The sequence below is a fragment of the Peromyscus maniculatus genome, chromosome 13, assembly GCF_049852395.1.
Source record: "Peromyscus maniculatus bairdii isolate BWxNUB_F1_BW_parent chromosome 13, HU_Pman_BW_mat_3.1, whole genome shotgun sequence".
NCBI lineage: Eukaryota > Metazoa > Chordata > Mammalia > Rodentia > Cricetidae > Peromyscus > Peromyscus maniculatus.
In genome coordinates, this window is record NC_134864.1 from 67,235,481 (window position 1) to 67,255,305 (window position 19,825).

The following is a 19,825-nucleotide window of genomic DNA, read 5'->3' on the forward strand; positions in this document are numbered from 1 at the left end:
CTAATGTCTTATTTCTTCTTTATTAATAATATTGATTTGACTCCCAAGTTCTCTTACCTTTCTTCCTGCTGAAAGCACGGTTCATGATGTGGATCCTCCCAACCGTTCAGCTCAGTAACACTCAGTATCCTGTTAAAAATCAAATGAAGCATTGTTGACCAACATCCTCTGTGTTTACAACAGTTTTGGTTTGCTTTTTTGAGAAAAAAAGTCTTGCTATGTAGCCCAGTCTGGCTTCAAATTCAGGATAGTCTTCTTGCCTCAGCCTTACAAATGCTGGGATTATGGAATACACTGCCACACTCAGTTCTTACTGTATTTTAAATTACAGAGCCTTTAAGAAATGTTAAATACTCAACAAGCAATTGTCTACCTAGTCCCACAAGGCAATAGATAAAGATAAACATTATGTAATGCTATGAGGGACAGAGTTAAGTGCAATATGTCAGTTCAAAGTCTTTCAAGGCATGCATATTGTTTGTTATATTCATCTGTAAAGTTAAGGAAGAAGGTTACTTTTCTTCTGAACTTGTTGAAAACAAATGCAATCAATTTTTGGAGTTCTCTTTAACAACAGAAATAGATAGGAAAAAAATTGTACTTGTAAAAGCAAAATAATTTTATAAATACATTCACACATATAATAACTTGTAATGGACTTTTCATTCTGCAAAAGGGCTGTCAAACTGAGACACTTCATTTTATTCAGCTAATGTTTGCATGTTTAAAATTACTTCTAGATACCTTGTCAGTGATACTGCACATTAACAGTTTATAAGGAAGTTAAGGTTAGAATCTCTATTTGGAGTTTCAGGAAGAATTAAGTTTAGGGATGAACGTGGAAGGAGTGTTTTCTTTAAGAGGCAGACACTCTCGAACTGATGTTACATTGGTCTTTACGTTTAGTAAAATTTAGTTAATGCTGCCAGAATATTTCTAGGTAACTCAAAAGACATTTTGGAATTGAAACACACTGTTCTTTCATAACTCACATTGCCATTTTTACCATTACTTCAATCATATGAAATTAAAGTATCTGTTTAATAAAACATTAGCTGAGCAAAATGAATTGTCTGAGTTGGACAGCCCCTTTTGCAGAACAAAAAGTCCCCCAGCCAAGAGACTGTATGTGTGAATGTATTTATAAAATAATTTTAGTTTTAAAAGCATGTTTTTCCCCCTGTCTATCTCTGTTGTTAAGGAGATAAAACTGACTGCATTTGTTTTCAACAAGTTCAGAAGAAAAAAAACCTTCTTCCTTAACTTTACAGATGAATATAACAAATATGCATGCATTGGAGGACTTTGGGCTGACATATTGCACTTAACTCTGTCCCTCATAGTACCACACAATGTTTATCTTTACTATCTTGCATGACAATTCTGATCACAGGAATCAATGGGAGTTCATATAACCATATTGTTATGATTATGGTAACTAGATGTAGATTTAATATTAGAACTTGTAAAATGGTACTGTATTTCATTTTTACCCTCGTGATTCCATTTGGAATCAACGTTCCAGGAATGGTTTTGAAATATTAAAAACTGATTAAAACACACATGAGGTTAATAGATGAAAGTCACTTTAAGATCTTGTTGTTCACAAAGAGGATGCCATTATAATTAAATGTTGTTTAATTCAATATTCAATATAGGTAGCAAGGTAAAGTTGGAGAAATACAAAACAAAAGCTCCTTTTTGAATAATAAAGATACATTTCAATTGTACTCGCGAGTCTTTTACACATTTGTGAAAATGCAAGTCTGTGAAGCAGTTGTTAGAAGATGCCACGCAATCTCAGACCCTGAATTAATTCCACACTCCAAACTGATAAAAAGCAGGTACTAGAACTATTGGAACCGGCTACTGAGCAAAGGGTAATAGCATCTACATCCTGTTAGCATAACACAGCCTGTTTGGGATGCTTGTCTTGATGCAATTAGTGTCTGTTGTAAAGGTTCTCTGCTGAAATCCCCCAACAGTGAGACATCTTAGAATAATCTTCATATTTTATGCCTGTATGTTGTAAGCAGCTTTACACTTATAGATAGATCAAATCTAAGTGACAGCAAGAAACAAAACAAAACAAAAAACCAAACTCGGTGTGCAAACAGAAACCTCATGCTACATGACAAGCCAGGTAGTACTGCAGTGTCCTGTAAACTCCATAATTGGAAATACATGTATGCTTATCACCTGCTTCCTCTAGCACAGGGGTGACCTGGACCTGATTACATTCATAAAAATATTTGCTATTTCCATAGACATGTTTTGGGACATTATATAGGATGCACTACAAGTCTATCAAGATAAAAAAAACAAGTTACACAGGGTCCCTGCTTCCAAATTCTTACCATATTTGGAGGTAGGAGAGAGTGGGCATGGGACTCTGTGAAGAGGCAGAAACACAATGAAAAATGAGCATGCAAAGATGCAGCATGAGGTGACTGTCTTGTTCTGGGGAAAGCCTCAGAAAGGATGTGAGTAGATAACTTCCCAGACCGTCAAAGGCTGAAGTGTGGAAAGAAATGCCTGACTCTGGCAGAGGGGTAAAATGTGGGTGGCACTTGGTGATTGTGTGCATGGAGCTCCTAGCCTACCGCGAGCCTTTAGAGCACCTCCTGCCCCTCGCCAGGCCTCTGTTTCAGCATGGTCTGCATCAGTTGGTGAAGCACAGAATGGACTAAGAGGCGCATCTTTGTTCTTGGTTTAGTTAATCAAAAAGAAAAGTGATAATATGTACCCTATCCTTCCTGTCATTTAAATTCACGAGTTTAAATGGCCTTATTTCTTTTCTTTTTTATTTATTTATTTTATTTATTTATTTTTTATTATTAAAAGATTTTCTATTCATTTAACATATCAACCAAAGATTCCCTTCTCCTTGCTCCTCCGGCCCCCCAACCTGCCCCCCAACCCATCCCCCATTCCCACCTCCTCCAAGGCAAAGTCTCCCATGGGGTGTCGGTAGAGCCTGGTACATTTAGTTGAGGTAGGTCCAGGCCCCTCCTACCTGCACCAAGGCTGCACAAAGTGTCCCACCACAGCCATGAGGCTCCAATCATGTACCAGGTCCCACTGCCTGGGACCCCCCTAAACAGTTCAAGCTCAACATCTCCCTCACCTATCCAGAGGGCCTAGTTTAGTACCATGGGGGCTCCTCAGCTATTGGTCTACAGTTCATGCATTTTCACTAGTTTGGCTGATCATCTCTGTACATTTTTCCCATCATGATCTCAATGTCCCTTGCTCACAGAATCTCTCCTCTCTCTCATCAATTGGACTCCTGGAGCTCTGTCTGGGATCTGGCCATGGATCTCTGCATCTGCTTCCATCAGTCACTGGATGAGGGTTCTATGATGACAGTTAGGGTGTTTAGCCATCTGATCACCAGAGTAGGTCAGCTCAGGCACCCTCTTGACTATTGCCAGTAGTCTATGTTGGGGTCATCCTTGTGGATTCCTGGGAACTCCCCTAGCACCCTGTATCTCCCTATTCCCATGATGTCTTCATTTACCATGGTATCTCTTTCCTTGCTTTCCCACTCTGTCCCTGTTCCAGCATGAGCCTCCCGTTCCCCTATGTTCTCATCCCCCATCCTGGGGTGAGAACAGTTTCTGTTCTAAGAGGATTTTGGTAAGGCAAATCAAAAGTCATTTCCACAGCTGTGACTCTCGGATTGTACAATAAGATCTTGAGCCAATGCTGGCATATCACAAAGGCTGTGTAGTTATCCAGTGACTAGAACACTGTGCTTGTTCTCTGGTATCAGCCTGGAGGGGCTCCACCACTCAAGTCTCCAGGTGAAGACTTTTATGGGCTCCCACGTCCTTAGGACCAGAAGTAACACACAATTGTCAGAGAAGTCTCTTTCCTGCCAATGTAAACTTGATCCTCACACGTGTACTTCAGTGTCTGTGGTATCCTGAGCTAAGGTTCTCAGGCTCTGGCTATGTTTCAGTAGTTACACATTGAGGTTTTCATTATGATTCTTTCCAATGTCAATTAAACTATTTTCTTCCTAGGTTTTCATTATGATGTTGTGTCCTTAATAAAAGTCAGCTGTGTAATTAAAATGGGATAATTACACAGAAAATAATATCACTAAGAAAAATATTCTCGAAGACTAATAAAATATTTAATAGAAAACACAATTGTCTGTGCTGAAATAAATATTTATCACATACTTGACTTGTGTAGATTGGGGAAGACCTCAAACGGGATGTTTCCTTTTGAACCACAAACTTTGTTCTTTGCAGAAATCCCAAGCAATACTAAATCTACTTTAAAAAAATCACGGCTATTTTATTGCAACAGTGTGCATGCTCCTGTGCTCTCATCCTTATTTCAGCTATACAAAACATACTATAATTTATTAAACCTGCAGCCTTGGTCATTTCACCAAATGCTTCCATATCTGTATCCAAATAACTGAGAACGGTGGGATTCAACTACAGAAGTAGAGCTATCTTTTGCAAAACATCCTGAATTCTTCTGAAAGACTAGATTTAACAGAATGGTTGCATAGTTAATGCTGTTAGAGTTTAAAACTAAAGACTATAGATTTCTAAGACTAAACTATGCATTCTATTTAATCTCTACCCATAAAACAATAGTATAAACTCTGTATTCAGTTTCAAATATTCCATGTGTCACTGGGGTGCTGCACTTGAAAGGAAGTTGATATTTGAATCTTTTTCCTTGGTAAAAGTGTTGATACACTGGCACTTGGACAACAGGCACAGTTTTTAAATTACACTAAACATTTAACTTAATGTTAAAACTCAGTAATGATAAATATGTCTGAACTTACTTCTTTAATCATTTTATAGATATTTTAATGACTTTTGTTTAAGATAAACAGAAGAGATTACTTTTTAAATTTAAATATTATAATCATTCTTCAATTTCTTTGAAATTTCTCTCTTAATTTAATAGAACCATTTTATCATAATCAGCTCACAAGAACATTACACAGCAGAATGACTGTTATAACTATATAGCAGTTCACTGAGATGTAAAGAACTTGGGTCTGGGCAAAGGTTTGAGATTACTTTTTGCCAGCTTTCAAAAGGGCCCCACAAAACATATCTTGTCCAGCTTAAGTGGGTGTCCAGAATAATGAAGCCATTTTCCTGAGATGAAACCAAGGTATAGGGGAAAGGAAGTCTTCAGATGTTAATGCTTTCCTCACTATTGGAAACAAGGATGGATGCATTGCTCAGGCCTGCACACAGGACTACTTGGACATAGCAAAGAACACCTGCTTTTGCCACAGCTACCATGACCATTTTCCTTTTAACTTTAATGTGGTCATAGTAAGTTCAAATTTGTTAGTTTTCTATATCGCTTACCTACTAATGCTTCAATTATAACTGATAAAACATTTCTCTTTGTCACCTGTTTGGAAGTAATGTACTTGACCCAGAGCCTGTGATTCTGGAAACAAACTAAACTTCAAGTAATTTCCCCTTCTCTTCTAAGTCCAAACACAGCAAAGACCATTTCTCAGGTGGCTTAGGTGAGAGTCAGGGTTCTCTCTGTAGTAAGCATAAGCAATTGTGACCCTCCAAAACCCTATTCTTCACTCTAGAAATGGTTAGCTGAACCACTTGTGCACAGGACCGAGAAACAGGTGCTACCTTTTCTTAATCAAATTTCATTAATGTCTCTTTGCCTCAGGATTCCAAGATGTGAGACTCACACACAATCCCACCATTCACAACCCTTCTTTCCTGACCTACTGACTGCTGACCTGAAGGTGAAACATTCTCACATATACTGTCCCAAATCACAGCCTTCTTCACCTCAGCCTACCCTGCATCCAGTTTTCCCTCCTTTACACTTGCTCACATTGTGACTGGTGTGTTTTCCCTATCACATTTGACCGTCTCTCCTTAGAGAAATAATTCTCTCAAATAGCCTCTTCCTACCTAAGGCTAGATTTACTTTTTTATATGACAAATCATTTGAACATATTTAGAAAACTGTCTGGCAACTAACCTCAACCTACTTTGCTGAACTAATTTGAAAATCTTCCTTTCAGGGCACACATTCAAATGAAGTAGCCATTTTATTCCTGCACTAATGAGTGCTTTCATATCTCTATCTACAACAAGCCATCAAATGAATTAGAAAATGATGCCCTGGAAAAACACATGAATCTGAATGCTAACAGATAGCACTTTTTTCATCCTTAGCATGTAGGAAATATCTAATAAAAACATCAGTTGAATTACAAACCAAATAAAGTTTCTTAAAACAGTACACATTCTATTGATGATATAAAAAACAAACATGTACCTCCAAAATTTGCTGAAAAATTTTTTAACAGTTTAAAAGCATGCTGTTTTGAAAATATAATCAGGAAAAAGAAACAAATTTTTAATTTATTTACAATATTTAGTACAAATGAAAAATATGAGTCTGAGCGTCCCCTGCACTGGAACTGACCTCCTATATATCAAGTAAAGTTTCTAAACTGATTTAAAAGATGTAGTTAATGGTTATAATGAGATCCTTCCTTTAGAGTACCCTTGACAGAGTCTATGACAAATTATACAGGGATCACTTCAGCCCTTGATAAAGGATGGGTCAGTTTGATCAGCATAATCAATTATTTATTGATACCTTTAAAAATATTTCTTTTGGAGTTGGGAATGTATGTAAGAGGTTAAAATAGTTACCTACAAGAACCAGGGTTTGGTTGATAATAACACATACAGATAAATACATAGGCAAATCTACAGATAAATACATATGCAAATACATATACACACATGTATACATGTATATGTTTCTCTAGTAGCTAATATATGTCAAAATACCTAAAGCAATAGAAAGCGCAGATTTAAAACTACATTAACTCTCACAAACTTAATAGGGAATGTATTCTACCACTATTGAAGAAACTAGATTCTAACAAATGGCTTCACTTCAAGGAAATTATCCTTTGAACTTTGAATCAACAGTTACCTGACAGATAGTGTGTTTGCTGCCAAGGATTCCCTCAACCTATTTAAGTAGAACTAAACAGAGACTTCTCAACAGAGGAAACTCAAATCATAAGGGAAATGCAAATCAAAACAACTCTGAGATACCACCTTACGCCTGTCAGAATGGCTAAGATCAAAAACACTGAAGACACCTTATGCTGGAGAGGATGTGGAACTAGGGGGACTCTCCTCCACTGCTGGTGGAAATGCAAGCTTGTACAACCACTTTGGAAATCAATATGGCGCTTTCTTAGAAAATTGGGAATCAACCTCCCCCAAGATCCAGCTATACCACTCTTGGGCATATACCCGAGAAGGTGGGCTTCTAGTTCCACATTCAAGAATAATGTCCTTCATTTAGTTCTAAAGCACAGCCAGAGTGAAGCAGAACTGGAACAGAGTTGTTTTCAGTCACGGTTGACAACCTCTAACTAGTGTGGCTTATTTGAAGAACAGTCTATGGTGCTTAAATAAATTTAGTGTTCATAGACATATAAATCAAAATCTCCATTATTGGGTATGTATTCCAATAGAGTTTACACAGCCCTCCAAAAGGCATGTGTAACTTCACCATGGGGTCCAGTGTGTTACTGAAGAGTTGCTACCCAGAAGTCCCTCTCTAGCAGAGAGAATAAGAAAAATGTTTTAGATGTACATCATGTAGTACTAAGCAGAATAATCTGCTTAAAGTAACAATTGAGAGCATAAAAACATCAACAAACCATAGGAAAAAAAATGTTGACTTCAACAATTAAGGTGAACCAGATAATTAATTGTGAAATTAAATGCATATGCCATTTTTAATTCCAAACAAGCACATTGAATAACCATGGTAAACATGGGGAAATGTAATGAAACATTAAAATTCTGGAAAAAGATGATGACCTTGAACAGAACTAGTCCATAACCACTGTTTCCAATGAGCTAAGAAATATACATTTTTTTTCAATACTTTGTGGGTAAAGTCAATAAATACACCTTAATAGAAAGCTGGCAACTGTCTACTATTCTAACTGATTTGCTCACCAGGGTATCCAAAGTCATGCAATACATTTGAGTTGGTATCAGAGTCCAGTCTGTGAAGACAGGAAAAGGCATGGGCTCCTTTGATGCTAGGGAACCAAAGACATCTAGATTGAGATGGTGCTGTTCAGCATTCCTTTTATTCAGATTCTTTGATACCTCACAGGAGCTTTTCAAACACTTTCTCCTCTTAACTTAGATCTTAAAAGAATATGTTGCTCCTTCCTTTGAATGAGATAACTGATGTCAGCCTTTTCTTCTTACCTGGTTCTTCAGTTTCTTCTAGAACTGGGCAATGGTGACTGGAAGCTGGAGACTGAAGTCTCAGCACTCAGTCAGAACCCAGTCCATGGTTTTCTTTTACTCGTTTCTGGAGGAACAGAAACTGCTAGTTAGCTCATGTATCTTTGCTTTTTGTTCCAGTAAAAACTCGGTTCTTCTGACTCTCCAGAAGGGTGCCATTGCCATCCACCATCGCTTAAAGCATACAAGTTACAGATTTCTTTTTCAACTTGTGCCACAAATTTCTTGACATTTTGGTTGCTTTCTCACTGTATTATATCCTCAGGCCCTCTGAAATTCTGTTTATGTCTGTTTCAAAGGGAGAGATGATTGGTCTAAACTGATGGATGAATGTTGAAGAAAAGAGAGAGCGAATTGAAGAATAACAGCCACTTACTTTAAAATGAATGATGTTACAAATAAAGAATGCATGCTTGGGAAAGGCGAAATTTGAAAGGAGGAATTCAAGACTTTTCAATGGAGGGCTAGAGACATGACTATGTGGTTAAGAGTGCTTGCTAGCCACGTGGTGGTGACACACACTCAGCACTCAGGAGGCACAGGCAGGCAGATCTGTGTGAGTTCGAGGCTAGCCCAGTCTACAGAATGAGTTCCAGTACAGCCAGGGCAACACAAAGAAACCTTCTCTCAAAAAAAAAAAAAAAAAAAAAAAAAAAAAAAAAAAAAAGTAGTGTTTGCTACACAACCACGAGGACCAGAGCTCAGATCTCATTAACTACCTGACAGGTAAGGCAGTCTGCCTGCAACTGCCTGTAACTACAGCTCTGAGGGGTTGGCACTCTCTTCTGTCCTCTCCTACCATTCAGGCTTACTCTTTTGCACACACCCATAAATAAATTCACACACACACACACACACACACACACACACACACACACACACACACGAGACAGAGAAGTGGGAGAGGGACTTTTAAAAAGGCTTCTCTTTAGGAAATGGTTGTTCTGAGATACCAATTGGACAGCTCAAAATGAGTGGTTGATTTAAGGTTTGTAGAATAGTAAGTAAGGTAGGGACATATACATGACAACAAAGTATCCAGCCTACTGATGATGGCTCAGTTAAGAATGTGCTGGTGAGTTTTAAACATCAACTTGACACAATCTAAGGTCCAGTAGTTTAACAAATTTAGGATTCACAGGCATATAAATAAAAATATCCATTATTGGGTATAAATCCTAACAAATTCTGTAATGAGTTTTTCTCTATCCCACCAGACAGGTCCTAAATAATGGCACAGAGACCTGTTAATTATGGAAGCTCGGCCTTAGCTTAAGCTTATTTCTAACTGGCTCTTACAACTTAAATTAAACATTTATGTTAATCTGCATACTACCATGTGGCTCATGGCTTTTATTTCTCCTCCTGCTTCCTCTGCATCTGGCTGGAGACTGCCTTTCTTCCTCTCTGAGTCCTTTCTGTACCCAGAAGTCATACCTCTTCCTGCCTAGCTATTGTCCATTTAGCTCTTTATTAAGCCAATCACCGTGATACATCTTCACACAGTATAATGGATACTCCGCAACAAAATTCCACATAGGTCCACACTTAAGAGAGATGAGATTCACCTGCTGCCATGTCTGTGGGTGGTGACATCCTATAGACATGGGGCTCTGAGTAGTATAAGAAAGAAAGAAGCTACCTGAGGTACAAGGACAGATACATTCAGTTTTCTCTGCTCTTGACTGTGGATTTCATGTGACCACCTGATGCTGTAACTTCCTTATAATAACACATTGGAACCTGGACTTGTAACCCAAAATCAATCCTTCCTCCCCAAAGCTGCTTTTCTTTAGGATATTTTATCATAGCAATAGAAATGGCATTAGGATCACAAGTTGGGAATAAATAGCCAAGTGATAATTAGTCAAAGTGCATTCCATCCACTAGGCAAAATATAAAAATAATTCATACCCAAATCCACTAAGGGCAAAAAAGAATGAAAAAAAAATCATCCAACCTCAAAATGAAGAATATTTTCAATAGGAAGAAATATGAGCAAGTGATTTGTGACAGCTACAAAGAAGAAATCTGGGGGGGGGGGTACTAGTTCCATACTATGGAGAATACTGGGGATTTTTACTACAGTTTCAAAAGTCTGGGGGATATAATAGTCCAATAAGTAGTCTAATTGGTTTTGCTTCATAAGAGAATAAGAAGTGAGAAAGTGAACAGAGGAAATAGAAAAACTCAAAGATTTGATATATATATATAACCAAAAAAATAAAGAGAAGAACCAGGTGACATGAGATCAAACCGTAGACATTTGAATTAGAACAAATGTACAATACAGGTAGAAACTTGAATTAAATAGAAAAAAAAATGATGATACAGAAAAAAAAAAGAAGATAAACACTGGAGAAAAAGTCTTGAACACACATGAAGGTATATGGCCAAATTCACAAGTGAAGGGACAGTCCCTAGATAAACATAACAATTCAAACACCATATACACAAAGAAAAGTTGACTCGTGGAAACACAAATAATTACTTGCAGAATTGGTAATTTGGTGATGGAAAAATGTAGGATTTCTCTTTTGAGTAGTGTTTTCTCATTTAAATAAGATGCAGGTCATTAGCTCTTAGTGAAAACAATAAAGATGTGTGAATGTTAGAGAAGAGAGGAGAGTGGAGAGAAGATGAATATAGTCATCTCTAATAAGAAAGTAAGTTGAAAAGGGGGCACAATTTGGGGGAAATTTTAATGGGTGGATGAGACCTATAAAAACATATAACATAAACAAAGATGTATTGATGTGTGTTTTTATTTCTAAATGCGAGTCTGTGTGTGTGTGTGTGTGTGTGTGTGTGTGTGTGTGTGTGTGTGTGTGTGTTCTAGCCATTGTTACCTATTGAAGCGTATACATCAACAGTGACTGAGATTTTTCCAGGCTTGTAATTCAAAGAACGGAGTCAAAGTGTTTTGTAAGTTATATTTAAATAGAAACAAAGTGCCTTTGAAATTGTTCCAGGTTTATATACTGCGTTTAACAATTAAATTCCCTTTTCTTATCATATTCCCTTATTATAATAAACATTTATTTAGCTAAATGTACTATTTTAGGAAATCTTTTAAAATTACTTCAGTGTAAATATTGGCTCATGACCTAACAAACAAAAATAAAACCACACACACACACACACACACACACACACACACACACACAAAAAAAAAAAAAAAAACTGTATACGTTTGGTTTGTCATATTAAGTTTATGTCAATGAATATTCTTTTGAAGCATCTTAGATCATCATTGGTAAAAAGAGATATTTCAAAGTCACCGTGCTAAATATGGACTTCAGCACAAATGATCAGTTCATAGTGAGAATTGCTGGTGTGTTTTATGCGTTAGTATCATGATTTTAAATCTTTAACTTCCCCAACTTTGTCACAGGCAGTCCTCTTGCTCAGTTTAAATCTTATCCCTTTGGCCTTTATCTGCCAGACTGAGTAAGCAGATCTGGGCTGAGAAGGCAAGAGTGTACATCATCTGGAACTACACACTGAACAGAGAAAAACTTCAGGCGCCCAAGGCACATGCACCAATAACTACCAAAGCTCATATCCTTCTAAAGACATTTCAGTACCAGAACCCTCAAAACATGGAGCTGTCTCTTTTGATGTAGCTACTCTCTCTGTTCAATTCAGTTAATACATTTACTTAGCCACAGCCCCTTGAACTATACAGTCAAGAGCTATCAAACTAAAGCAATACTTCCTTTGAGCAAGTAATTCAAAGATAAAAAGACAATAATTCAAAACACAAGTGGATTCCTGCCTTCTAAATTTTGGAAAGTGTTAATATTTGTTGTCATTTACTCACTGAAGAGCAAAAGGCCCTTCAATACTCTAAGATTTACATAGAAAGACAACGCATACCTTTCTATGACTGGGCATTTGTTTTCAGTGCCTTAAGTGTAGGGGGTGTTGAGTTATATCATTTGCCCACTGAGAAGTACTCCAAATCTTATCATAATGCAAATCAAAAAACAGAAATGTACATATTTCCATGGAAACTGAAAGGGGACAAAGGATATAGAAAAATATATGGATTAAAATAATCTTATAGAGCAATAATAAAGTGCATGCTTGTGAGGATCCACATTTCCAAATGCATCAACATTCCTGAATTCTCCCATTTTAATCACTGTTTTGTATATGTGTACTCAACAGAAATACTTATTATCACTTAATATTTTGTAAAATGGCTACATGTATGTATTTCAAAAAATTGTAAATAAATGAAAGACAATTCAGAGTAATGTATCTCAAAAAGCAGACTTTTTAATTTTAAAAGCAATCTTCTACAAAAGTATATTTGATATTTCTGCTACATTATTTACTACCTAATGATTTAAATGCTATAATTTGTTAAATGTATCTACTGCTTTTGAAATATAATATGCAAAAGGCTAATAAATGCCTCAATATAAAATAAGAATAATGGAAGACAATGGTCATGAGAATCATTTCAACCAGGAAGTTCCAAGTTGAGCACAAAACACTTTACAGTAAGGGAGAATAACTAGCTTTGTTGTTTTTGAAAAACATGGAAACAATACACTAATTTTCTTCATCATGGGAAACACAGAAACACCTTTCTCCCTCTGCGACCTCTACAAAATTGAGTTACAAGAACTGCATTGGACAAATGTCACACAATATTCTTAAATGATTTGAGTTGGAAAATTACACAGACATGGCCAAAAATATTGACATGATTCTGTGTTTATTTTTGCTTTTTCTGATCCTTGACATTTCTAATATTGGGGCAGTGCAGGGAGGGCATCTTGGACATCCATCTGAGTTTATCTTTCTCTTTTTTCTTTCTTTTTGTCTTTTCTTTTTTTGTAGAGTGCAGTTTATGGATTACAAAACAAGTCAAAAGTCATGAGGCTGAGAACGGGACAGGTAGGGATATGAGGCTGAGAGGGATGTGGGAGGCAGAAGCAATCATAAGGTATTATAAACGCATATGAAATCAACAAAGAACAAAATTAAACATTTAAAAATGTTTTTACATAGATTTAAGCATAACCCTTGTGGGTGAGATTTAGGGAAAGGACAATACTCAGCTAAGACATGGTTTTGGACTTCTCAACAGAGAGATTAACTGCATCTATCTCTACTTTGAATTTTTATATCCTAAAACTGAACCCAGGAGGAGTTCCAGGAGGCTTCCTCTGCTTCTAAGCTAGTGATAAGGAAGTGAAAAGGTAAGTCATTCTGCTATTCATCTGTGGAGCACACAATGGCTTCTGGACCCTGAGCCTTCACATATGAAAGAGGATTCAGAAAGCACAATCTTCACAGTTAAAGCAAGCAGACAGGGTAAAGTAAATCAGTCTGGGAATAGCAGGATGGCTTGGTCCTTAATGTTCTCCTACACAGAAGGCTGCATATGACTATGAGAAAATATTAACTACTGTAGTACATAAAATCATCTGTAATGATTCCAAGTTTTAAAAATACTTAAATGATTATAAGCAATTCATCACAATCCCATAAATCTCTACCTTAAAAGTTTACTTCTGCCATTAGAGTAACACTGCAGTTGTACATATTTAATACCACAAATTGATTTTTGCTTTTTATTACCATTTTTTTGTGTTTGTATGTATGTGCATGTGCATGCTCAGAGCTATGAGTTCAGGTGTGTAGGCGACAGCACATGTGTGGAAGTCGAAGGACAATTTCCAGTGTCATTCTTCATCACCCACGTTGTTTGAGACAGGTCTATTTGCTGCTGTATGCACGAGGCTAGCTGCCCTGGGTTTCAGACACTCTCCTTCCTTCACCTCCCACAGCTACACAGGATTACAGATGCATGCTTGCACACCCAGATTTACAGATTTAAAGTGAGGTTCTCATGCTTGTGCAGCAATACTTTACTCACCGAGCCATCTGTCCAACTCAAGGTTTGCTTGGAAATTAGAACTTTTATTTACTATATGAACATAACAAATTTTACATGGAAACTAAGTACATTATACACACACTGCACCCGAAATTTCCTTCCCTTTCCTCATAGTTTACTCCAATGAGGGACTCAGAGGGAGAAGTAAAATGTGAAGATGGTTTAAGATGTAACGTCCCAATGAATTTCTTTACAAAGGAGAAGCAAGCACACTTCGAGAGAATGTATTTTCAACTGTGATAGTAATAAAGAGAATGATAACTATAAGAAGTACAAATTAAAATAAGCATTTTTACTTATGTAAGGATTGGCAAAGTCTAAGAGCTGGCAATTATGTTTAAATTCCTAAACCATCAGTAGACTGACATACAATAGAGGCAAAATCTCAAAGAAGTCCTGTTCTGATAGAAGGAAAGCACAACCCTTCTTGAAGAGAGAAGAAATAAATAGTGTGTTCTCTTATGGTTCCAAGGCTTTGATTGCCTTTTCATTTTATCTTCTGCTTTCATAATGAAAACCATATGCAGCAATACACAGCTTGAAGCACATTCCTCTAACCCTGCACAAATGTGCTCACTCAGCACTCTAACTCGGTGACTGGATAGTGTGTGTCTTTGATAATTTCTATGCCAATGCTGACCAGGTTAAACAAAATAACAATGTGTTTTTCTCTGGTATATGTCAAGTTGGTACTAGATTGCTAATAAAATTCAGTAGAAAACTAGCTCTTTAGAAAAAAATTAAATTAAGAAATCCCCAATTGAAAAATATTGTTAATAATTTAAATAATAATAAATAATAATAAATTTAAATAATTAAAAAATAATTTTCTAAGCTAAGGAGTCACCCAGTTTTGCAGGTGAACGCTGACAGCCTGTACTAAATTACTATCTGAGCAATCTGCCCAATGGTGACAATAAGCTTGCTTAGCAAAAGCCAGGAAGTGAGAAGAGGGCCTATTGTTGATGACATTTAATTATTTTCAGCTGTGAGGCAGATGGTATCTGAGCTGAGAGCTTTATTGAGTGGCAATGTCTAGGCTTCTGAAACACAACGTTGGTCTCTATGGCATCTCTTGTTGTGGTCTATGGAAGAGCAATTCCTTCTGGAAGTTTATGGTCTGAGTGCAGCTACTAACAGAAAGCAGGAGCACCTTGCTCCAATGTCCTCCCATTTCTTCTACACTATGGAAAGCATTCTGAACAAATGAAACTTGAAGAAAGCAATACTGATTTATCCTGACCCACTGGGTACAATGTTTCAATGCTTCAGAAAAATACAGAACTGAACATATATAATATATGTTCATATAAGTTAAAGTGAAACTTTTTAACATGAAGAATTACTTAAAACTCTAACACTACAATTAGCTTTTTATTCAGGATCACCATCGTTCCCTTACTTCAAATATCAGCTAGAAAATTTCTGTAGGAAGGGTTAAGGCTGGGGATATAGCTTAGTAGGTCAGGATCTTGTTTAGTGCATGTGAAGTCCTCTTTTCAATTGTATAAACCAGTCTGCTGGTACATATCTGTAATTATAGAGCTCTGGAGATGAAAGCAGGAATCTCAATAGTTCAAAGTCATCTTTGGCTACACAGTGGGTTCCAGGCCATATTAGTATATAGTGAACCTATATAAAAAACCAGCAACAAAACAATGACTTAAGTATCTATCTTAGGGTTTCTATTGCTATGAAGAGACACCATGACCATGGCAACCCTTATAAAGGAAACTATTTAGTTAAGGTGGCTCACTTACAGTACAGAGATTCAGTCCATTATCATCACGGTGTCGTGCTGGCAGACACTGTGCTGGAGAAGTAGCTGAGAGTCCTACATCTTCCAGGCAACAGGAAGTGGTCTTGCTCACTGGGTGTGGAAGCCTGCCTCCACAGTGACACACTTCCTCCAACAAGACCATAGCCCCTAATAGTGCCACTTGCTTTGGGGGCTATTTTCTTTCAAATCACCACAGTATCCTAACAATTTAGCTATGCTACATACACAATGTTTAAATGTTATTTATCAGAAACAATTGAACAGCTGGAGAAAGGTTATATGGTGCAGGAGGAAATATGAGGACAGGGGAATTATAAAGACATGGGAACCAGAAGCAAAAGAAGACCTTCACTCCTGAAGTCTGGCTGAAGACACTTACCAGATAGGAATTAAGAATTCAAACACAATTAAATTTGCTCAATACCTTCCTCTCTTCCCAGCTACAAATCTGCTTTTCCTGGGACTCTTACCAGAAACTTCATATACAGTAAAGAACATACCTCTAACTCTTTGCTTAATGTAATTTCTCCTAGTTCTATAAGATCACAAACCCATCCAAGACACCTCTATAGCCACCCTATAATTTAATCATCAAAAGGGGAAAAAAGGGTCCCTTAAGATCCCAGAGAACAATGAAATTCCAAAAGCTTCAACAATTCTACACACAGTCACCATTAGGACAATGAGGTTAGACTCTCTGAAGTGCACATCCATGCTACCTTGAGCACCTTTTAATTTTATTTTTAGCAAATTCTAATTCTGCTTCTCATTAACTTGGTCTGAAATTCTTTTCCCTGGTGTGGTCAAGAATCTGGCTATGCAGGGCTCACAGGGGCTCACAGAAACTGATGTGACAAACATGGACCCTGTATGGGTCTGAGCTAGGCGCTCTGCATATACCTTATGGTTGTACAGCTTGGTGTTCTTGTGGGACTCCCAACAATGGAAGCGGGGGTGTCTCTGGCTCTTTTGCCTGTGCTTAGGGCACATTTCCTCCTACTGGCTTGCCACATGTAGCATTGATATGAGGGTTTGCACCCTGTCTTATTGTAACTTACTAGGCCATATTCAGTGGATATCCCTTGGAGGACTGCTCCTTTTTTTTTTTTTTTTTTTTTTTTTTTTTAAGGAAAACAGAGGAGGAGTTGATCTGAGGGAGAAGGGAAGGACTGGGAGGAGTGGAGTGAGGGGAAACTGATCGGGATATAATGTATGAGAGAAGAATAAAAGTTAAAAGAAAATTCTGGCCTTACGCTAGCTGAGCTCCTTAGTAGATTAAGGGAATTTCTCAGGTCAGCATGGGGGACTGTACGTAGCTATGTTCCTCATGCCAGCTTCTGCTATAGATGTAAGTATTTAGATAAATAAATAAAAATTAGACAAATGAATAGAGTCTGAGAGAAAGTCCCTAAATTCTCTTTAGAAGGCAACGTGACTTGTTCTACAAATGCTAAATCATCTGGTATATCACATATATTATTACTGTGTATAATCATCACCTCATATGCATTCATAAACAATCCATAGGTGTGCAGAATTGGTCAAACTTATGTGATTTAGTTAAAAGCAAATGAAGAGCATCAGAAAAACAAATATAAAAGGGTAAAGAAGGAGAAAGAGAAATAGACAAAAATAACTTTTAAAATATTTGAATGAATGCAAAAAGTGAATAAAGTCTATAAAACCATTTGAGCTACTGCTAAACACTTCCTTTTCTAAAATTCAAGAAAAAATAATATTTCACTGAATTTTCCAATAATGTGGCAATAATTCATTTTGTCCCCAATCTCATACAGTCCTTCTGATGTATCGCTTCCAGGCATGACTCCAAGTCTCTGAACACTAGAGTAGCAATGGTAATTACTTTGCCTTAGTAGAACATAGTCTCATTGGAAAAATCTGTAGCAGAAATATTGACTTTAATAATTTTCTAGGTTTATCATTGCATGACACACCCTATACTGCATGACCCCCCACAAAGCACTGATGATTCACAAGGCTCATACATCTATATCCTGATATTGTTGTATACTTTCATACTGCTGTGACTAGAACTTTACCTACAACTTAATTGTCATTCATTCTATATAATTTCCTTAGTGAGCAACATAAACATGCATCACAGAGGCCTTCCTAAATGATGAATCATAGAAATTCCAAATGTGTACAAATAATACACATTTATGGAAGAAAGGGAAATGGTAAAAACAAAATTAATTAAAAGACATTTCTTATACCTGAGTTTACCTGATGACTTGAAATGGTAAGTGAAAGGATAGTTGCCATAAGAGTAACTCAGTTTTGGCAAAATAAATATTCTGATTCTCTGTAGGACTGAAGGTGGAGAAGAGACAGACACTGGAAACAGGCAAGGCTTGGGGCTTAGCACAGCTGAGCTGTGGGCCTTTTCCATGTCAGAGACATTATGATCTGCTGTTCACAGGAATGTTCATATTTAACATAGTCATTACATCATGTCATGATACCTTCATTTTGTGAACACGCATCCATGAGGATTATCACTATTTAAAGCTCTCATGTCAAGGAAAAGACTCAGTTAAGACAGGCTCAGAGTTTTCCTGATGTGTTTGCTTCTCATAACATGCTTTCCAAGGGAAGATCATTTTTTATTTAAACACTGCCTACCTTTCTAAGTTTTGTGGAAGAACATATTTGGGGGATAATGCAGTAGAAGTAAAAGTGAGATTACCAAGAAGAAATATTTTGGTTCTAAATGACTATAATATAGGAATGGAGAGTAGTAGAATGTTAAAATGAGATGCAAAATAGGATTGTCTCAAGCATGCCTTTTAAACTGCTAATCTTTATTGCAAAAGTATTTTTTATCAAAGTTAGTAATTACTGGAAAACATGACATGTAATTATTTGTATTTTAGAATAGATAAGAAAGCAAGTCTCTTGGAATCAAATCAAGTCCAGTAAAACATGTGCTCTGCACCTGTGTATTTCTTGACAGCTTTCCATGTTTTTATTTGAATCAACTCTTTCTGTCTCTGTCTCTGTCTGTCTGTGTGTCTATACTCTCTCTCTCTCTCTCTCTCTCTCTCTCTCTCTCTCTCTCTCTCTCTCTCTCTTTCTCTCTGTATGTGTGTGTGTTCTCTCTCTCTCTCTCTCTCTCTCTCTGTGTGTGTGTGTGTGTGTGTGTGTGTGTGTGTGTGTGTGTGTGTCTATCTAAATGTTCTATTTCATATCATCAACAAAGCAGGTTTGTCAGGATGAGGAAGAAATGAATTCAAGCAAAAACCATCACATCTGGGATGGTTAAACTAGGAATAACAGAGAGTTGATGTTCTAGCTCCACATGCAGATGCTTCACCTAGGGAGTTATTTTCATTACAAATCTGACAAATCATAAGAATGCCAACATAAAAAAATTGGTGACAATTTTTAGATTCTGTTTAGAAATTATTTCATATTCTAACATTGCTGTCATTCAAAATCCATTCATTATTACACTAGACCCTTATAAAGAGCTTTGTAAGACCAAATCTTTGTTAAATAGGACAGTTTGGGACATTCTTAGCACAATCTTTAGATATGCTAGCAGAGAACGTGGAGAACCTTTGATGCACTGGAGCACAAAATGCTGGAATTCCAGTTCCAAAACCACCTGCTTGTGATTGACAGCACTGGCACAGGCATCTTTTAGTTGACCAGAACAGTGATGTGCTAGTGGTGGAATACACCTGGCTTGTACACAAATTACTATGATACAGTGTGGTCATGTGAGAGGAAGGTGGGTCCAGAAGTCAGTAGTCACACTTGGCTGGCTGACATGGGAGC

At 37.1% G+C, this 19,825-nt stretch overlaps 1 protein-coding gene across 27 annotated transcripts in view; it reads right to left on the reverse strand.

Annotated features, from left to right (window-relative positions):
* Gulp1 (GULP PTB domain containing engulfment adaptor 1) overlaps positions 1-19,825 on the reverse strand; it is a 253,266-nt gene that overhangs the window by 95,353 nt on the left and 138,088 nt on the right. For 26 of the 27 annotated variants that reach the window (XM_076550456.1, XM_076550466.1, XM_042260429.2 and 23 more), the window contains one exon: positions 58-129. The exons of the other annotated variant lie outside the window; for it this stretch is intronic. In XM_076550456.1, coding sequence (XP_076406571.1) covers positions 58-85 — 28 coding nt within the window. In that variant the 5' untranslated portion in view covers positions 86-129. The remainder of the gene's footprint in view (positions 1-57; positions 130-19,825) is intronic. 27 annotated transcript variants of the gene reach the window in all.